At 48.4% G+C, this 21,453-nt stretch overlaps 1 protein-coding gene across 1 annotated transcript; it reads left to right on the forward strand.

Annotated features, from left to right (window-relative positions):
- The first annotated feature begins 2,845 nt into the window (after window positions 1-2,845).
- On the forward strand, window positions 2,846-5,460 carry C1ql2 (complement C1q like 2). Its single transcript, XM_032914936.1, has 2 exons — window positions 2,846-4,117; window positions 4,702-5,460. Exons 1-2 carry the CDS (start codon window positions 3,434-3,436, stop codon window positions 4,879-4,881), a joined length of 864 nt encoding a protein of 287 aa, XP_032770827.1. The 5' UTR covers window positions 2,846-3,433; the 3' UTR covers window positions 4,882-5,460.
- The last annotated feature ends 15,993 nt before the right edge of the window (window positions 5,461-21,453 follow it).

Raw genomic sequence — 21,453 nt, forward strand, 5'->3', positions numbered from 1 at the left:
CAGAAAGCCAGGGTAGACCCTGGGCAAGCTCCTCTAACCTTCAAAGTCTTTGCATTCCTGTCTGTCTTAGAGGAGAAAAAGCACGAATGCACAGGACTGTGTTTGCAAATGAAGTAGAGGCCTGAGAGGCGGCTCCGGCCCCGGTGAGGCTGGTTCGGGCTAAGCACAGATATTCTTTTTTTTTTTTTTTTTTTTTTTTTTTTTGGTTATCTTTTATTAACTTGAGTATTTCTTATTTACATTTGATTGTTATTCCTTTCCCGGTTTCCGGGCCAACATCCCCCTAACCCCCCCCTCCCCTTCTGTATGGGTGTTTCCCTCCCCACCTTCCCCCCATTACCGCCCTCCCCCAAAATCCCGTTCACTGGGGGTTCAGTCTTAGCAGGACCAAGGGCTTCCCCTTCCACTGGTGCTCTTACTAGGATATTCATTGCTACCTATGGGGTTGGAGCCCAGGGTCAGTCCATGTATAGTCTTTGGGTAGTGGCTTAGTCCCTGGAAGCTCTGGTTGGTTGGCATTGTTGTTCATATGGGGTCTCGAGCCCCTTCAAGCTCTTTCAGTCCTTTCTCTGATTCCTTCGACGGGGGTCCCGTTCTCAGTTCAGTGGTTTGCAAGCACAGATATTCTTAGCAGCAATGTTGCTGTTGCCTAGACCTATGCTGTGACAACCTGCAAGTGGCCAGAGGTGGGAGCAGAAGTGACCACGGTGACAAAATGGGTTAGCTGAGTCTCAACTGAGCTTGGCATCTCATAAATAATCACCTTCTTTAGAGCACAAGCCCCTAGAATGTGGCCCAGAAAATAGAGGTGTGGGGTCATTCAACCGTGTTGGGGATGGATGGCACCAAGATTAGGGGCTCTTCCCCTCTGATATAGGCATTTTTCCAACCCCTTGAGGAGCGGGTATGTGTGGCTCTGTTTTCTTTTTTGCAGCAGTAGAGGGACATAGATAATTCTCCTCTAATGTGTACCCCAGCTGGCTAAAGACTAAAGCTCAGAGGAGGAGTACAAGTGCATCTGGGTGCAGGGAGAGGGAGCTGGGGACTCACACACTAGCCTGGAGTGGGGCTCTCCATGCCCTCAATGTGCATGGTGAGGGTAAGGGAGGGGAATTTACTAAAACACACATTGTTTAAAAATGCTATAATACTATATTGCTAAAATGCTATAATACACTTAATTCTTTGGGTGATGTTTTACGAAAGAAACCAAGTTTAAAGAAGAAAACGAGTAACAACAAGGAGGAGGAAGAGGTGGAGACCACGTGGGGGAGGAGGAGTCTGCCTTTAAGAAACTAGAGTTTAGGGCTGGGCAGAGGGCTCAGTGCTTAAGAGCACTGGGTGCTCTTTCTAGAGGACCCAGGCTCAATTCTCAGCACCACATAGCAGCTTACAACTGCCTGCAACTCCAGTTCTAGGGAATCTGAACCATCACACATGCTGGCAAAATACCAATGTAGATAAAAAATTAAAAATTAATAAAAAACCCCAACCTTTAAAAGAAACCAGGGTTTAGCACCACAACTGACATCCTGTTTCCCCAAACACCGTACTTTAATTATTATTTCTATCCACACTTAATTTCTCAATTAAGTAATTTAGAGTTTTTCTTTTTCTTCCTGGTTTTCTCTTTTTTCTTTTTTTCTTTTCTTTTCTTTTCTTTCTTTCTTTCCTTTTCTTTCTTTCTTTCTTTTTCTTTTTTTTCTTTTCCCTTTTTTTTTCTTTTTTTTTTTTTTGAGACAGGGTTTCACTGTGTAGCCTTGGATGTCCTGGAACTCATTCTGCACACCAGGCCGGTCTTGAACTCAGAGATCCTCAGAGATCTCCCTGCTTCCACCTCCTGAGTGCTGGGATTAAAGGCATGCGCCACCACTGCCCTGCATTCCTCGTTTTATTTTGAAAATTGTTCATCAACAGTTACTACGCGTGTTCGAATTTCACTTTCGAGAGCTGACCAGACATATAAGAAGATTTGGCTTTCTGAATGAAATCTAGGTGTGCCCCGCAACTCCTTACTCCTTCCTCTACTTGGAAGTTGGTTACTTTCTGTAGTATGTGAATCCCCCTCTGCAGCCCTGCCCCTTTTCAAAAAAGAAAGTGGGAAAACAAAAGACTGCAACATACAGGTATAAGCGCTTCTGTTTTTGAATGGATCTTATACGGGAGACAAAGAATAGCCAATGATCTGTGGGGAAATGACTGCAGCTAATATCCAGCTGAGGGTGGATGGGTGGAGCATATACAGGCAAGATGACTCAGAGGGTAAAAGCGCTTGCTGTCAAACCTGAGAACCTGAGTTTGATACCTGGATCAACCCTCATAGTGGAGAGAGAGAACCTAATCCTTTGACCTCCACACAATAAATATCTAAATGTAATTTATTTTTAGAGAGTCCTTCCAAAAGTTGACGGAGGTTTGCTGGAGTCGCCTGTTTCACAATTTGGTGTCCTAAACTTATGAAATATCACCCAGAAGCAAGATTTGATTTGATTCTGGACCTTCTAGAAGGTCCTTCCTACAGAGCTGGAGGCTGAGGCTGTCCTGGACTTGGGTTGAGACCTGGGCTTATCTAGATAGAGGATGGATTTGGTGACCCCGCTAGGACCTTTCAGGCAACACATCGTGACCGTGTGTGGGCTGCTGTGCGCAACCACTGACTGTGCGCGTGGGTGCCAGAGCTTGGTGGTCTGCGGGAGGCGCGTGTGGGCAAGGGTGGGTGTGTCTGTGGAGCCCCAGCTGGGGGCTGCGGCCGGCTGCTCCCACTTGTAGCTCCTGGGCGCCGCCAGCAGGCACATCTCCGGAGGACGCCGCGGGATGGGAGCTGATGACAGGAGGGCGCCGTCTCCCGAGTGATGGCAGCGCATGCTGCTGCCTTGCCGCCTCCGCCACTCAGTCCTGATCTTACGTCAGGGTAGCTGGGTACCCCCTCCGCCCGGGAGCCAGCGAGTAGCGGGAGAGCAGAGCAGAGCGTGCGGCAGAGCCGATCCCGCGTCCCGCCGAACCCTGCCAAGCCCCGTCAATCCCAGAAGAACAGGAGCCAGAGCCGCTGAGCCAACACCGGACCCTGCACCGGGACCCAGAATTCACCAGCCTACACTACCCGGTACCCGCCGGGGCGCCGGGCTCGTCCTGTGAGCCCCTCGCCATGCGTGTGGGGCTCTTCGACTCTCCAGATCAGTTCCAGAGCGGTGGCCTCGGGAGCTTGGGTCCGGATACCTCTGGTTGAAATAGTTGGGTGGCTAAGTCAGGGGTCTCCACGTCGGGGACGCGGCGGGGACCTGCGGAGTTGGCGTCCGAACGCATAGAGCGGGGCCACCCGCGCCGCTCCACCATTACCTCCCCAGGCGGCAAGGAGGAGCTGGTGGCGGTCGCCTCCCGGCTGTGGCAGCGGCGGCGGCGCGCCTGCTTGGCGGCCGTCGGCGTGCTCCTGGCCATGGCACTGGGGCTGCTAATCGCGGTGCCTCTGCTACTGCAGGCGGCGCCCCCCGGAGCGGCTCACTACGAGATGCTGGGCACCTGCCGCATGATCTGTGACCCGTACAGCGTCTCTCCCGCAGGGGGACCCGCGGGCGCCAAGGCTCCACCGCCCGGGCCCAGTACCGCTGCCCTGGAAGTTATGCAGGACCTCAGCGCCAACCCCCCGCCTCCGTTTATCCAGGGACCAAAGGGTGATCCGGGCCGACCAGGCAAGCCCGGGCCTCGGGGTCCTCCTGGAGAGCCAGGGCCTCCTGGACCCAGGGGTCCCCCGGGAGAGAAGGGAGACTCGGGGAGGCCAGGGCTACCCGGACTGCAGTTGACAACTAGCGCAGCCGGTGGCGTTGGTGTGGTGGGTGGCGGAACCGGGGGCGGTGGTGACACAGAGGGAGAAGTGACCAGTGCGCTGAGTGCTGCCTTCAGCGGTCCCAAGATCGCCTTCTACGTGGGACTCAAGAGCCCCCACGAAGGTTACGAGGTGCTCAAGTTCGACGACGTGGTCACCAATCTTGGCAATCACTACGACCCCACTACCGGCAAGTTCAGCTGCCAGGTGCGGGGCATCTACTTCTTCACGTACCACATCCTCATGCGTGGCGGCGACGGAACCAGCATGTGGGCGGATCTCTGCAAGAACGGGCAGGTCAGTGACTTTCTCCCACACACCTTTCCCTAACTTTTCCGCCCCCAACAGAGTCCGCAGACCATTACAGGAGGCCGGAAACCCGGGAACTATATACCGTTTCCTGCCACCCTCCAGCTCCCCAGAAAACTCTGGGATGGGGTGGAGGCTGGACCACATACATCATCTCGCTTCCCTGCGCGCTATGCTGTCCTTGCCCAAATACTGAGCGTCTGAGACGGGTGCACAATGACTCTGACACCTGAACTAGGTTCCCAGTCCCCAGTCCTGACCTGAAGTGGCTGGGCTCCTAGAAAAACGCAGTTTTCCTTTTCACTGTGATTGCACGTGGGCCACCCCTTTCCCCCCAGTTTATCCATCTTGGTCTTGACCCCTGGGACCTTTACATATGGGGCAAGTTTCCCTCGTAGGGCCCTACCCCCTTTCCTTGACTCTATTACAAAGAGAACTTGGAGCCCAGGAGGAGGGAGTGTTTACACTGAAGTAGCAGGCAGGGGGCCTGCAAGGGGATGGGGTGAGGGAGGCCAGGCTTGGACTCAGGAAGAGGTACAAGGGCCCACCAACTCCTCTGGTTCGCCCCGCAGGTGCGTGCCAGCGCCATAGCCCAGGACGCGGACCAGAATTATGACTACGCCAGCAACAGCGTGGTTCTGCACCTGGATTCGGGCGATGAGGTCTATGTGAAGTTGGACGGCGGGAAGGCGCACGGGGGCAACAACAACAAGTACAGCACGTTCTCGGGCTTTCTCCTGTACCCGGATTAGAGGCCCAGAGGGCGCGAGGCCAGGTGGCTTCAGGCCACCCCACCCCCATTGGGCGCGTGGCTCTTTGGTGAATGCCACTCTGCGGCTTCATGATACTTCCTGACATCTCCGTTGGAAAAGACACACCCCTGCTCTCCTACTTGTCCTGCCTCAGGCCTCAGTGATTCACTATGCTGTGGGGAGGCTGTGTCCCTGGTCCCAGTGGCCATCCTGGGGAGGAAAAGGGAACACTCAAGTGGGGAGCTGGGCAAATCCCAGCTCTGGCGGGGTTAGCGGTGGGGCAGCCCAGACTTGAGAAAGCTGATTGAACTGGACAGGCGGCCTTAGAGAGCCTGAGGTCTCCCAGCTTGCCTCTTCCTTCCAGAGTCCCCGGGTTAAGGGCTGCAAGACCCACCAGGAAGAAAGACCCAGGTGAACGCTACTCTCTGGGACCTCCCTTTTTGTGACCCGAAATGCCTGTGCAGTTTTTCCTGTCCATCAGCCAAAAATCCACCCCTAGCAGAGATCCAACAAACAGAAAGTTCACCTTGCCACGCACTCTGTCCTCTCCTCTGCCATGCATTAAATTATGTTTTTAGACCACAGGCTCCTGTTCTTTTGTTAATAGAGCCCCTTTACCAGGACTCCAGACATTCCTTCCTGGTCACGCAAGACAACCAGTGTCCTCTCTCCAGCCAGTGCACCTCGCCTCTCAGCCTCTCACCCGGGATTGCCTGAAAGGTGTTGGAGGGGTGCGGGGGGGTGGGGTGGGGAGGTCAAAGCAGCATCCTTTGCACCGCAGCTCTGATTTGAGGGGGTAGGAGGGAAGAGACTGAGTTAAAGGAAGGTAAGAGGGAGGTGATGGGACACCTGGGAGAGGACTTCAGAAGGCAGAGTCTCTGAGAAGCGAGAGACAATTATGAGATACTTCCCTGTGAGTTTGGGGGCTCTAAGAGATAAGGGCAGAAAGAAGTTCTGTCCTGGGCAGAAACTTTCCATTCCCAAAAAGGCCAACAGCATACTCAGGGCAACCCAGCTAGGACCTAGGCTCGCTAAGGAGATGGTAAACTGAGGGAGTTCTGTGCATCCCTCATCTTTCCTAGTTCAGCTGGAACACTGTGGAAAGGAAGATGGTACTACCCCCCCAGAAAGGATAGATGCTTTGTGCATGCGTGTGTGTGTGTGTGTGTGTATGCATGTGTGTGTGTGCGTGTGTGTGCATGTGTGCATGCGTGTGTGTGTGTGCATGTGTGTGTCTTGTACACAAGGTGTGTGTGTGTTTGTGTGTGCATGTGTGTGTGTGCGTGTGTGTGTGTGTGTGTGTGCGTGTGCATGTGGTGGCCATGGGGGAGGTCCGTCTGTCTGTCGTTGAGAGAAGTGATAGGGTAGTGTGGAACCTGTTTGTCTTGTCTCCCTTGCCTTCAGTGTTCTGTACACCTAAGTCAGGAAAACATTCTGTATGGCTTTGGGATCTGTTTTTCTTCTTACCTTTCTGCCTGTTTTATTTTTAAGGACATCCGGTTTTCTAACACATAGTTATCTATAAAACAGCCAGCAGTGACCAGAGCTCTTTAATTTTTCAGCTTTAAATTAAGTGAAAAAAAATTTTTGAGACAGATTCTCCCTGTGTAGCTCAGGCTGGTCTAGAATTAGCCATTCTCCTGTCTCAGCTTGCTGAGTACCGGGGTGATATAGGTCCGTATCATCTCATTGCCTGGCTGTACTGAGTCCACTTTGATTGTTCGAAAGGGATTGTGTTTGTGAGGCTACGAGGAGATGGCTCAGCGGGTTAAGGCATTTCCCACCCAGCCTAAGGACCCAAGTTCAATGCCCATAGCCCACAAGGTGGACAAGGAGCCCTCTGACCTCCACATATTCACTGTGGCACACACACACACACACACACACACACACACACACTCACACACACACACTCACACACACACTCACACTCACACTCACACACACGCTCAAACACACACACACTCACACATACACACACACACAGAGAGAGAGAGAGAGAGTGAGAGAGAGAATAATTTTTTAAAACATTTATTTACTTTGTGTGTCTATGCGCACATGTGTGTGTATAGCCGGAGTGTATCTAGGTAAAACTGTATGCTTGAAAATCATTAGTGTACATGTATATGTTCTCACTCATGACTTTGCGCTCATACCAATGTAGTGTGTGAAATATTCTTGGCTGCAGCCTACCCTCAAATCACATTGTGGGGGAGGTTGGTGAAAGCTGGTCTTCCCTTTTAGAAGAAAATGATGCCCCCCTCCCCGCTGCCTTGAGTCCTGTCTGCCACCATCCCTCTGCGCTCTCATTTTTATTTGAATAATGTTTTCTAGTCATTCGTTTGAATATAAGCAACGATTATGCTTGCATTGAGTCCAAGAATAAAGTGCACAAAGAGAGGTAGAAAAGAAAAAATACTATCAAACTATCATTTCCCAGTTACATACACAAACAAAACCCTAATTTTCTACCCCATGCTACCCCTTCTGTGGTGCAGCCCACACCTGGCTGAGCCCTCCTGCACCCAGGAACAGTCTACGGTTACAGGACGGGTATCACTTTCGGATGCTTTGTTGATTGTATCATCCTGAAATGCGATTAAAACCCAATGCCTGCAACCCAAATGAAGTCTAATTGCTATGGATCTGCAATCCCCATCGGGCCCCTAATCCTTTTTGACTTATTCCTCCCCTTCCTCTGATGAGATGGAGCTTAGACACAAAGCCCTCGGTTTAAATTTCAAAAATTAAAATTGACATGCAGCGGTGGCCTTCCTGAGAGCCTGCAGGAATTGCTAAGGAGGTGCCACAACCTAGCTTTAGTCTCTGCATTAAGAAGCAATTTGTACTTCTAACAAAACCCCCGCCCCTTCTCCTTTGTCAGAAGGGCAGGGGAGCTGCCTGGCCCAGGTCTGACCGGTTACAGTACTTAGACGAATTTGAAGCTGGTTTGTCCATCTGTATTCCCCCTTGTAACTGGGCTTCTTGTGATTCTAATACTGGGGCTGCTGAGAGCCCTCTGCCAGAGGTGTCAACTGCTAAGAGGATGATGGATTGATGAGGGAGCCCTGAGAGGCTCACCCAGCAGAAGCTGGCCGAAGTCTCTGTGTCTGCCAGCTCCCAGGCCCCAGGCTGGCTTCTCCTGGCCAGCTAAGGGTCATATTTGTGGGAACTCTCTGAGAAGAGAACAGGTCTGGATGGGAGGCCATGGTTTCACTATAGCCTCCTTTATGAAAGCCATCAGATTTGGAGTGTTTGTGGGCTACAAGAAGACCTCCACCCCAAACATCCATCCTTGTAATCTATTAAGAATTGGCCTACATTCTTTCCTAGTTGAATTCCTGGGCTAGGAGTATCATACGGTCATAGCCAGTAAATGTGCAAGAAACTGTTTTGTCTGTTTAAAAGCTGGGAAAATTAGACTTAGGGAAATTGTTGACCTGTCCCAAGTCTGCACACTTTTGGGAGTTTGCCCTGGGAACTGAGGGAATAGCTCGTTTGGCAAACTGCTTGCCCTACAAGTGAGAGGATCTGAGAACTTGTGTAGAATAAATCCAGGCATAGTGGAGCACTTTAATAATCCCCGAGCTGGGGAGAGGAGGACAGGAGCATTCTGGGACTGACTCACTGGCCGGCCAGCCCAGCCTCTGTGATGAGCTCCAGGCCAATGAGAGATTTTATCCAGTGAAACACCTGAGAAATGGCATCTGAGGCTCATCTCTGGTCTCTACACACACACATGTACAATGTGCAAGTGCGCCCATGCACCCACATAGCCAAGCGAGAGAGTGTATGTGCACACATACATGCGCGCACAAAGAAGTGAAGTTGAGACTTGAACTCAGACCTCCAGGCTACTGCCCTGTGTCTACAGAGGGGGGAATGTCTACCTTTCATTCCCGAAGCCTCTAATGTAGGAAGTGTCAGACAAGAAGACCCTTGTGTGCCTTCTCCTCCAGGGACCTTGCAGATCCAAAGTCCTCCGAGCTTCAGACCTTGGGATTGGCCCAAGCATTCCAGCCTTGGGGCCAAGCTGATGACTTGGGGCCTAGCAGCGGTCTCAGCCATAGTTCCAAAGGCTCGGTTTGGAACCATGTGTCTCTACAAGGGACTGACCACAACAGCTGTCCTTTCGCCCTTGGTAGCAAGGAGGGAGTGTCCTGCAGGTGCCCGAGCTTAGCTGAAGTGGGCGCTGGTTGTCTCTGCTCTGCAGGCAAGCAGGTTCTTCTGTGTTCTGAGTGGCGTTGCCAGTGGGAGTGTTCATCTTCAGGATTGCCCGAGTTCAGGAGAGACGCACCTGGCCTGCAAAACTTGGGTAGAGCCTTCTGCTTCATTTTTCTCCTATCTTTGAGCAGGTAACTCTTTTCAGTCTCCCGACACCTACTGACGATAACACTGTACAGACCACATTGCAAGGACCGGCTCCTTTAAATGCCCCTAATCATGTATTCCTATTGGTTCAACATTTTTTTTGAGCATGCACATCAACGTATGTATTTGATGTATGAATAATTTATGTAGACCATCATCAGCCTATACTTTAAAATAGTTCCAGCTTTTGTATTCATCTGGGGAACTCACATTCCGAGTCGGTATCTATAACCTAGTGGGCTAACCATGTTTGGAAGCAGGCCTCCTTTTCATCGGAACAAATATAAAGGAGGGCTAATTTGTTATTTTCTCTTGTTCGGTATGGTAGTGAGTCACAGATGAGCCTGTGCCCTTTAATTCTTGGCAGGTAGAGCTCTGGTCCTGTTTTAGGTATATTAGTAACTCTTAATTTGTTTCTCTCTTTTCATTCAGTGAATAATTAATTTCATTAATTTATTTAGGATACAAGGTAATGTGTCTCATTATGACATTTTCATAAACACATGTCATTCATTGTATTTCCCTCAGGGTTTTGCTATATAGCCCAGATAGACATCAAACTTGAGATGCCCCTGCCTCAGCATCCTTTCAGCTGGGATAATAGACACATGCCACCTCAGACAGTGCCTCTCCTTCTCTTTCATAGTTGCTTGCTTGCTTTAAGACAAGCTCTCTGATGCCCTGACTGACCTTGAACTCCCAAAGTTGCTGAGGATGCTCTTGAACTCCTGATGTTCCTGAAGTCCCGAGGGCTTGGGATTACAGCTGCCAATGCCTTATTTATCCTCTCTCTTTTAATATTTGAAATAAATAAAACTAAAGGTTCTCCAGGCAAATGCGTGTAACCTTAACACTTTGGGGGAGGGGTTAAGGCAGAAGGATCATGCGTTAGAGGCCAGTTGGGTTAAGACTGTCTTAGTTTCTCTTCCTGTTGCTGTGATAAAAATACTCTGACAAAAGCACCTCAAGGGAGAAAGGTTCAATTGGGCTCACAGTTTAAGGAAGAGCAACAGGGGGGAAGTCTACTAGGAGACTGAAGCAACTGGTCGTGCCACATCTATAGCCAAGAAGCAGAGCCCAGTGAATGTGTGCAGGCTAGTGCCCACTTCCCCCTTTCCTTTACACGCATACAGTTCAGGAACCGCCGCCCTGGGAACAGTTCCACAAAATTAAGATGGGTCCTTCTGTATCAGTTAACCTGATCAAGATAACTCCTAAAGCCATTCTCAGAAGCCCATCTCGCAGGTGATTCTGTTGACATCAGTCCCACTGCACAGCTGTGGAGATGGATTGGAGGCTCAGGGAGATAAGGGCGAGGGGTTTTAGCGAAGCTCATGCACTGTCAGAGCCTAAGGAGCGTGCTCGGGGGGTGGGGGTGGGGACGACAAAGTGCTTCCTCTGCACGCCTGAGGACTTGAGTTCAATTCCCCCAACCCATGTTTAAAAAACAAAACAAAACAAAACAAAAACAAAAAAAACAAGAGCTGGGCATGGCGGTGTGTGCTTGTAATCCCAGCACTGGTTGGCAGAGACGGGCATAACCATGAGATTTGGTGGAGAGCCTGCAAGTTCTAGGCCAGAGAGTGTGTCTGATTCACAAACAAGACAAGGTGGGTGGCTCACAAGGAAGGGCAAAACCAAAGGCTGGCCTCTGGTCTCCATAGGCACATGCATACACGTGCATGGGCACACACACGGTCACAGGTAAAACGCACCCGAGAAAGCAAGCCATTATGAGGGTGTATTCCTATAACTGCACTGTGCAGATGGAGCCAATGTCAACAGTCTCACGGGGTCCAGAGGGTGGGTGCCAGCTCCTCATCCTGGTCATCAGTCTGTTCTCAGCACTCTGGCCCTTTACGCTGTCCCACATAGCAGGTATACGGCCCACTCCATGAAGGCTCAGCTTGTACGATACTTCTGGGTTCTGCCTCCCAGTGCCACACAGGGATTCTTACCCTTGGGCCCAGAGAACTCTGAACTTTGTGGCTCAAATGCTTGTTACAGTGCTGTGATCTCTTGTTGGGCTATCCGAGTTCTTTGTGGACCATACGCTTCACAAGGTAAGACCCCGTGTCCCTAAAAATGGAACGACCATGGGGATGACCTCTGTCTCTCCCACTTAAAATGGTGCCTGGTACTAGTGGGTGCTCCATCAACACTGGTGGAGTGGATGGATGGATGGACGGGGGTTTGTGTGAATAGATGGGTGGACAGATAGGTGGGTGGATTGTTAGATGGATGGGGGGGTGGACGAATGAGTGTAAGTATGTATAGATGGGATATGAATTGGGGGTGGATGGCTAAACGAAGGCATCAAGGGAGACCCCAAAAAGGTAAATCTTAGAAGGATTTCTATGTGGGTGTGTGGTATGTATGTATGTATGTATGTATGTATGTATGTATGTATGTATGTATGCATGTATGTATGTATGTATGTATGCATGTATAGACAGAGTCTCAGATGGCCCAGGCTGCACTGAAATTTGTTTTGTAGAGAAGGATGACCTAGAACTCATGAATCCCCCAAGCTCTGTGATTGCAGGTATGTACCACCACACCCAGCTTATTTGATTTTATTTTGAGGACAGGGTCTCGTTCTGTAGTGTAGGCTGTCACGAGACTCGGGCCCGTCGTACCCCAGCCTCCTGAGTCCTGGCATGACAGGGTGCCTCACCATGCCTGGTTCTGGAGTGTGATTTTCCAGTGGGGGCAGAGGGGAGATGAGTCCATGTTCGGAAAAGACAGGCTGCTGCCTACCTTGAGCCTAGCGTGTGGAAGGTTGGGTGAGCTACAACACCAATACAAAGAACCATTTTAACAGTTCATAAGGCCCTGGCTGTCTCTAGCAACTGCCAGGACTTTCCAGTCCAAACAAAAGTGTGGCCATTGTCACACTGAGCCCCCACCCCTGGGCAGTTCAGCCCCTCCTCCCCACCATCTGTATTCCGAGGCTTCATTTCTAGTGTGGCTCCCTCACTTGATGCTTCGCTGTCACGGTGCTTTTATTCTCTCCAAATGGAAAACATCTTTTGAAAACCGTTGGCATAATACACACTTTTAAAAAGATGTAAACCATATAGATGAATATAAACGGAAAGTAAAAAATTCCCCTTCCTTTCCTTTGATTCCTCTCCCAGAGATAATTTCAGTAATAGCACAGTGGTTTGCATTCTTCTAGAACTTTCTAAAACACATCGACGTGGATTTGCACACAACTTATCAGCTTCGCTTGGCCTGTTTATCCCCAACGAGTAGCTAGAACACCTCTGCTTTTGAAATCCGTGTGCCTGCACATGTTCGTGATCTTGTGTGCCTGTGTGTATGCATGCACGTATGTAGGTGGTGCATATGTCCAGTTAATCCCTCAATCACTCTCTGCCTTTGTTTTTTAATTGCACTTTATTTACATTTTAAATGTTATCCCATTTCCTGGTTTCCCCTCTAGAAACCCGCTATCCCACCCCCCTGCTTCTATGAAGGTGCTCCCTCACCCACCCACCCACTCTCCCGCCTTCCCGCCCTGACATTCCCCTACACTGGGACATCAAGCCGTCACAGGACCAAGGGCCTCTCCTCCCATTGATGCCTGACAAGCCCATCATCTGCTATACATGTGGATGGAGCCATATGTCCATTCTTGTCTTCTCTTGGGACGATGGTTTAGTCCCTGGGAGCTCTGGGGGTACTGGTTGGTTGATACTGTGTTCTGCTTATGGGGTTGCAAACCCCTTCAGCTATTTCAGTCCTTTCTCTAACTCCTCCATTGGGGACCCCGCTCTGAGTTCAGTGGTTGGCTGCGAGTATCCACCTCTGTATTTGTCAGACTCTGGCAGAGCCTCTCAGCAGACAGCTATATCAGGCTCCTGTCAGCATGCACTTCTTGGCATCCACAATATGGTCTGGGTTGGTGTCTGTATGTATATGGGATGCATCCCCATGTGGGGCAGTCTATTGATGGCCTTTCCTTCAGTCTCTGCTCCACACTTTGTTTCCGTATTTCCTCCTGTGAGTATTTTTGTTCTCCCTTCTAAGAAGGTCTGAAGCATCACATTTTGGTCTTCCTTCTTCTTGAGCTTCATGTGGTTTGTGAATTGTGTCTTGGATATTCCAAACTTTTGGGCTAATATCCCCTTATTTGTAAGTGTATACCGTGTGTGTTCTTTTGTGATTGGGTTACCTCACTCAGGGTATTTTCTAGTTCTATCCATTTGCCTATGAATTTCATGAAGTCATTGTTTTTAATAGCTGAGTAGTACTCCATTGTGTAGATGTACCATATTTTCTGTATCCATTCCTCTGTTAAAGGACATCTGGGTTCTTTCCACCTGGCTATTATAAATAAGGCTGCTATGAACATAGTGGAGCATGCCTCCTTGTTATATGTTGGAGCATCTTTTGGGTATATGCCCAAGAGAGGCATAGCTGGGTCCTCAGGTAGTACTATGTCCAATTTTCTGAGGAACCTCCAGACTGATTTCCAGAGTGGTTATATCAGCTTGCAATCCCACCAAGTGGGAGAAGTGTTCCTCTTTCTCTACATCCTCACCAGCATCTGCTGTCACCTGAGTTTTTGATCATAGCCATTCTGACTGGTGTAAGGTGGAATCTCAGAGTTATTTTGATTTACATTTCCCTTATGACTAAGGATGTTGAACATTTCTTTAGGTGCTTCTCAGCCATTCAATATTCCTCAGTTGAGAATTCTTTGTTTAGTTCTGTAGCCCATTTTTTAATTGGGTTATTTGACTCTCTGTTTTCTAACTTCTTGAGTTCTTTGTATATTTTGGATATTAGCTCTCTATCAGATGTAGGATTGGTAAAGATCTCTTCCCAATCTGTTGGTTGCCATTTTGTCCTATTGACAGTGTCCTTTGCCTTACAGAAGATTTGCAATTTTATGAGGTCCCATTTATCAATTCTTGATCTAAGAGCATAAGCCATTGGTGTTTTGTTCAGGAAAATTTCCCCTGTGCCTATGTGTTCGAGGCTGTTCCCCACTTTCTCTTCTATTAGTTTCAGTGTATCTGGTTTTATGTGGAGCTCCAAGATCCACTTGGACTTGAGTTTTGTATAGGGAGGTAAGAATGGATCCATTTGCATCCTTCTACACGCTGATTGCCAGTTGAACCAACACCATTTGTTGAAAAATGCTGTCTTTTTTCCCACTGGACGGTTTCAGCTCCTTTGTCAAAGATCAAGTGACCATCTTTTAAAGAGCGTGTTGTGGTATGCGGTTAAGCCCACAGGTGCCATGATGCACACTTGGAGATAAGAAGACAACCTTGGGTGTCAGACCTCATCTTCCACCTTGTTTTCGACAGGGTCCCTTGTTATTCACTGCAGTGTTCACCATGCTGGTTGGCCTATGAGCTTCCAGAGATTCCCCTGTCTCTTCCTCCGAGCTCAGCACCAGACCACTGGGATTATAGGGACACGTTACCACACTGGGCCTTTACATGGCCTTAGGGGATCCTGATTCAGGTTTACATTGCTGTACCCACTGAGCCATTTCCCAAGATCTCAACCCTCTCCTCTCCTCTCCTCTCCTCTCCTCTCCTCTCCTCTCCTCTCCTCTCCTCTCCCCACCTGTCTGTGCAGCCATGGTCATCCTGGAACTTGATCTGTAGACTATGCTGGCCGGAACTCACAGAGATCCACCTGCCTCTGCCTCCCAAATGCTCTGATTAAAGGCATGCATCATCATCAGCCTGCTCACTCTTACTTCTGAAGACAAGGCCTTCTACTGAATTTGAAGCTTATGAATTGGTGTGGGCTGGTTGGTCAGTGAGCCCCAGGAATCTGCCTCTCTGCACTGGGATTACAAACACATACAGGTAGGTTTGGAAGCCTAACATTGATACCAGTTGTCTTCTCTGGTCTCTCCCTCTTTAATTATTGAGGCAGTGCCTCTTGCTGAGTTTGGAACTTGCCAATTCCAGTTTAACTGTGCAGCTTGCTCTGGGGATGCCTGTCTGTCTACCAATGGGCTATATTTTCTCTTTATTCCACTCTTGAGACAAGGTCTCTCTGTATATCCCAGGCAGCCTTTGAACCTACAGTTCTGCCCAACTTCTGCTGCAGTCCCTTACAGGATACACCACCACACCCAACCAGAGCTGTCTTTTTGTTTTGCATGGGTATGCATATGTGTGCACGCACGTCGAATGTGCCCCAGTGATTGGGATTACAAGCATGCACTACAGCACTTGGCTTCCTCTAATGTGGGTTCTGCACATTAAACTCAAATCCAGAAGCTTGCAAGGTAAGCTCTTTATCTCCCTGAGCCATCTCTCCAGCCCAAGTTTCCCTTCTTAGTGTCTGCTTGTTCAAGTGGGACTTCATTGGGCTTAGCAACATAAGTCCTTTCCTCCAGGAGGAGGTGATGCTTGCGAGGCCACTGTTTCATTGATGTGAAGAAGGCAGAACTCAGTCAGCTCCTACCTAACTCCTTGATGACTCGCCCAGGTCCCCAGGCCTGAGGTCTAGAGAATGGTCCTTTTCCTCCCTCTTTTCTTAGCCTGCGGTTGCCAAGTTCAGGGCTGGAAACTGATGCATTCCCTCACCCCACAGCACCTGGGACTGAGGTGTGGGGACAGCAGCATGGTCTGGTAGCTGGAGGACAGCAGGCACCAGGGTTCCGGGATATCAGGACTTCTGATGTGTCTCCAGCAACCAAACTGAGCAGTGGACAGCAGTGGAATGCCCCAAAATAGCCTGGCCCTTTGAAAACAACCAGATCAGAAGACAGAAAAGAGTTGGGCAAAAGCAGTTTAAATCTTTTGAGTTTTATTGAGACAACCCTTCTATCTGTTAATTAGTTTAACCTCAACAATGGAGGAAGCTGAGTTTCAGCAAGGAAAATGTCTGAAAGGTTGAACAGGTAAGAGGTTGCATGATGTGCCCAAGGTCACATGACAAAGAAACTCCAGAGATTAGAACCTGGGGACACCTGGCTTCAGAAGATCCACTTCTTGCCACGAAATGCCCCGTCTCTCTTCTCATCCACTGGTCATTTGATACTGATCATCTAATCTCTTTAAATTAAATTAAACATTTAATTTATTGTTATGTGTGCCCATATGTGTCCAGGTGCACATGTGGATGTCAGAAAACATTATGGAATTGCTTCTTTCCTTTGCTTCAAACTTTTTGATTTTGTTGTATTTATGCATCGTGTGTGTATATGTGTATTTGTGTATGTGAAGTAAGGCATGCACATGGAGGTCAAAGGACAGCTTGTGGGGAGATCAGTTCTCTTCTGACGTGTATAAACAGGTCATCTGTGACAAGGGCCTTTATCCACTGGGCCATCTTGCTGCCCTTCTCCTTCCTTTTAAAAATGGTTCCAGGATAGGCTTGATTTCCATTACAAATGATGTAACATTGCATATGTTAGTACTCCTAACACTTCTTGGGACTGTGCCTCAGGGATCACAATCTGTATAAGTTTAGAAGTTCTAAAAGCTAGTCATGACCTTGGTGTGTAGGTTTAGATAGTGTCCAGATTGGAATCCTGATGCTAAAGACTTAGTAAGACACAAAAAAAGGAGTTGAGAATTACTTAGGGCTAAGGCTATCTAGGTGCTGCAAGGGCAGCACAAGGACATCTGCTGTTGCAATTCAAGGCTTATAGAAAATTCAGAACTGCCATTCAGGAGTAATTAAAGACTCCATGAATAAACTTAGAGAAAGGTTAGACAAAAGGCAGACAGAGAAGCGCATCAGGGATGGTTCGAGAGCTGGTTTAGTAGATCTCCTTGGATGACTACTCTGGTATTTTCCCTTATGGGACCCTTCTTAGTTTTGCTTCTGCTTCTGATTATAGGTCCATGTGTGTTAGAGAAACTAGTTAATAGGTTTGACTCCTACAAAAAGATAGAGACGCTCAACAAGGTTGGTTTGAGTCTTGGTTCACTCGGTCTCCCTGGATGACTACCCTACTCTCTGCTATATGGCTGGGCCATTACTAATAATTTTCTTGGTTTTAGTTTTTGGACCCTGCGTGACAAACAGGTTAACTGCTTTTGTTAAAAATCGATTGAGTGCTGTGCGGTTGATGGTTCTGAGACAACAGTACCAGTCAGTTAGGACAACTGGTGAGACCAAATACGAGACTTGATATCAAAATTCTAAGATTAGAATTACTTAGTAGAAGAAGAGGGGAATGAAAGGAAAATTATACAGATTTAAGGTTTAAAAATATGAAGTTAAAAGAAAATTCAGAGTCAGGACTAAACACTGTGAAAAGCAAGTCCAGGCAGCCCCACCCTGCTGCTAGGACTAACAGACCATAAAGATAAAGAAAAGGAATGCAGGAACCAGCCTGAGTTATCAGGACTAACCCAAACCATCTGGCAGAAGGGCACCTCCCCAGCTTACTCAGAGTCACACCTTAACCAGATGTCCTTCAAACCCTGATACGCCCCTAGCTCCCTAAAATCCTGTGCGCTCCAGTCAATACGTACTCTCCTGCTGTGCTGTAATCTCACTGCCATGTTTAAATGAGCCAATCATCTATAGCCGAGCCAGAAATTAGCCAATTGTGTGTAACCGCGCCAAACCCCCTAACCTCCCCTATATAAACCCCCGAGTTTGGAGGCTCGGGGTCGATTCCTCTGTCTCCTGTGTGAGATACGTGTCGACCCGGGATCCCGCTAAGACCCGGGATCTCGTTAATAAAGCTACCTCGTGCTTTTACATCAAAAAAAAAAACATGGTTCCAGGGATTCATTACAGGTCAACAGGTTTGCATGGCAAGCACCTTGCTGAGCTGAATTGCCAAACACAGTCTCCTCTTCTAGAATGTGCCATTTAACCTATACGACCATTGCAGAAAGGGAATGAGTTGAGACTTCATATTCCATAGGATTGGTCAGTAAAACGCTTGCCTTATAAGCATGAGGATCTGAGTTGAATCTTGGAATCCACCTGAAAAATTGGATGTAGTGGTGACACATTTGTAATCCCAGATGTGGTGGTGACACATTTGCAATCCCAGATGTGGTGGTGACACATTTGTAATCCCAGATGTGGTGGTGATAACATTATTTGTAATCCCAGCTCTCAGGAGGCTGAGACAAGTGCATCCCTAGAGCTTGAGGTCAAGCCAGCCTAGACTAATGGGCAAGCTCCAAGACAGAGACAGATCCTGTCTCAAAGTAAAAGGTGTTGATCCCCGAGAAATGGCCTCCAAAATTGTCCTCTGCTCTCCATATACACACTCAATCAGTCACTCATACGGGAGTCACTTCCTGTTCAGTATCCCCCCAGAGTACTTTGTAAGCAATTTATATTTGGTAAGCCCTGATTACGGTCTGTAAACTAGGATTCAATGTGAGTTTTACCACAAGCTCTCTCTGCAATACTTGAGTAGATGCCTGAACTTGCTGAGCCTTGCTTTTTCCCCATCTGTAAGACAGGGTTGTGTCCTTCAGTGTGGGTGCTTGGGAGGATCATGAGGTGTCAGAACACAGTAGAAGGCACAGAACAAGCATCTGAGAGCCAAGATAGTCAGTATTCTTGTCGAAACAATGACCAGACATCATGCTATCCTCTGATGAGTCAAAATATTTCTAAAATTATCAAGCCAAGGCCACTAGAGTGAGACAAGAATGGATTTCAGTTTCAACAATATGTCTGTGTTAGAAGCCACCAAGAACATTTTCAGACATTGCCATAATCCTTCAATAGTCCTGTGAGATAAAGACAGTCAGCTTTTAACTTGACACAACCTAGAATTACTTAGGAAGAGTATCAATGAGTGATTGTCTATACTGGGTTGGTCTATGGGCATGTCTGTAAGAATTGTCTTAATTTAACTAAATTATTATGTGGGGCCACTCAGCCCACTGTGGGCAGCGGCATTCCCTAGTGTAATGGCTGGTTTCAGTCAGCTTGACACAAGCTAGAACCATCAGAGAGGAAGGATCCTCAATTGAGGAAGTACTTCCATGAGATCCAGCCATAAGGCAATTTCTGAATATGTGATCAATGGAGGAGGGCCCAGCCCATTGTGGGTAGTTTCATCCCTGGGCTGGTGATCTTGGGCTCTATAAGCAAGTAGGTTGAGCAAGCCAGGGAAGCCAGTAAGTAGCACCACTCCCTGGCCTCTGCATCAGCTCCTACCTCCTGGATCATGCCTGTATAAGAAGTTCTTGTCTTACTTCCTTTAATAATGAAAAGTAATTTGGAAGTGTAAGTCAAATAAACCGTTTTCTTCCTAACTTGCTTTGGGTCATGGTGTCTCATCACAGCAATAAAAAACACTAAGACACCTAGGCAGAAGGTCTTCCTAAAAGAGGAGAAATCTAGTTGAATGTTAAGTGAACAAGCGACTGAGTGTGCATTGAGTTCATTTCTCTCTGCTCTTTACCGTGGGTCTGATGTGACTTGCTGTTTGAAATCCCTGCCCTGATCTTCCCACAATGGTGGATTGGGAACTGAAATAAACCCTTTCTCCCCTAAGTTGCTTTTTTTCCAGAGTGTTTTATCATAGCAAGGGGAATGATATTAGAACAAGCTTATTAGTAATTTTCCCAATGCCAGATAGAACACGCCAACACAAAGCAATGTCTCTGGGCTCATAGGCCCATGGGAGATACAGTCCATAGTGGTAGAAGGCACTACCACAGGAGCATGAGCAAGACTGGAAAGTGGGTCACAGCCTCATCTCCAGTGACCTACTTCCTCTAGAAAGACCCCACTTCCTAAATGGTCCACAACTTTCAAGCAGCATCAGAAGCTGTGGACCAAGTATTTACACACTTGAGCCAGTGGAGGGAGGGAATCCCATATTCCATCCCCAACACGTGTACCTACTGCAGGGTTGCCATTGTTGTTTTGTATATTCAAGTCAGAATTCAACCCAGGACCCTTCTCACCATCATGCCTGGTCCTCCAGAGAGGATGGGGTGGTGGTGAGCTTTGCCTCTCAATGCATGAAAACAGACTTGTACGCAACTCAGGACCACAGCGCAGATCTGGATTTGGGGGTGGTGGTGGTGGTGGTGGAGTGCAGTGTCTAGGTGACTCTAGGCTAATCAACCCCTGTGTAATTGGGCCTGGATCCAGTAACTAAGTCTCAAGGCTCTGCTACATGAATATGCAAACTCCCATTGACAGCCCCAGCTCCACTACAGCCTGCTTTCAAATTGATGAACACAGCCTGGGGCCTCTCACCATGCATAACAAGGCTACCTGCTAATCCCACTAAAGCTCCCAAGACTAGAGGTTGTGGAGGGTCACACAGCCCATTCCAGCAGGTACATTGAGTGGGGCATGCGGTCCAGGCTAAGCCTCATTCAAGACCTGCCCCATTTTGGGGATCAATATGGCCCCTGGAAAGTTTTGAACAGTTTGCCACTTCTCTCCCTAGCTCCAAGATGCATGAGCAGGAAACCCAGGTCCTGTTCAAGGGCACAGAATACTCTGGAGTTTGAAAGCTGGTTTGGCAAGCAAAGGCTTCATTCAGAACCCATTGCCTTGGGTTATAGCTCATTTGATAGTGTTGCCTAACATGCTTGAAGTCCTAAATTCAAATCCCAGCACTGCATAAACTGGGCTCAGTGATGTAATCCCAGCATTTAGGAGATAGCGATAAGAAAATCCATTTAGGAGGCGTTCAAGGTTTTCCCTGGCTGGTTCTATGCCAACTTGACACAAGCTAGAGTCATCGGAGAAGAGGGAATCTCAACTGACAACATGTCCTCTTAAGATCAGGCTGTAGGAAGGCCTGTAGGACATTTTCTTAATTAGTGATTGACGGTGAGGGCCCAGCCCATTGTGGGTGGTGTGACCCTTGGACTGGTGATCCTGGGTTCTATGAGAAAGCAGACTGAGCAAGCCATGAGGAATACGCCGATAGGAAGCATCCCTCCACGGCCTCTGCATCAGTTCCTGCCTCCAAGTCCCTGCCCTGGTTGAGCTTCTGGTGGGACTGCCTTGGCTGATGAACTGTGACATGGGAGAGCAGGCAAAATAAACCTTTTCTCCTCAACCTGCTTTTGGTCACAGCAACAGAAACCCTGCCTAGGACAAAGGTCATGCTGAGCTACACAGACCCTGCCTCAACAAACACACAAACCCCAAACCAACAATGAACACACAAACCCCAAACCAGATATCCTACTCCTGTGTGTCCACCACATCCCTGCCTTTTCTCTTTTTAAGATTTACTTACGTTTGCATGTAAATGCCTAT

This window comes from Rattus rattus, chromosome 10 (genome assembly GCF_011064425.1).
Source record: "Rattus rattus isolate New Zealand chromosome 10, Rrattus_CSIRO_v1, whole genome shotgun sequence".
NCBI lineage: Eukaryota > Metazoa > Chordata > Mammalia > Rodentia > Muridae > Rattus > Rattus rattus.

Coding starts and splice junctions, on each gene's coding strand:
- C1ql2 (XM_032914936.1), top strand. CDS start 3,434: ATGGCACTGGGGCTGCTAATCGCGGTGCCTCTGCTACTGCAGGCGGCG. Junction 4,118..4,701: donor ATCTCTGCAAGAACGGGCAG/GTCAGTGACTTT, acceptor TTCGCCCCGCAG/GTGCGTGCCAGCGCCATAGC.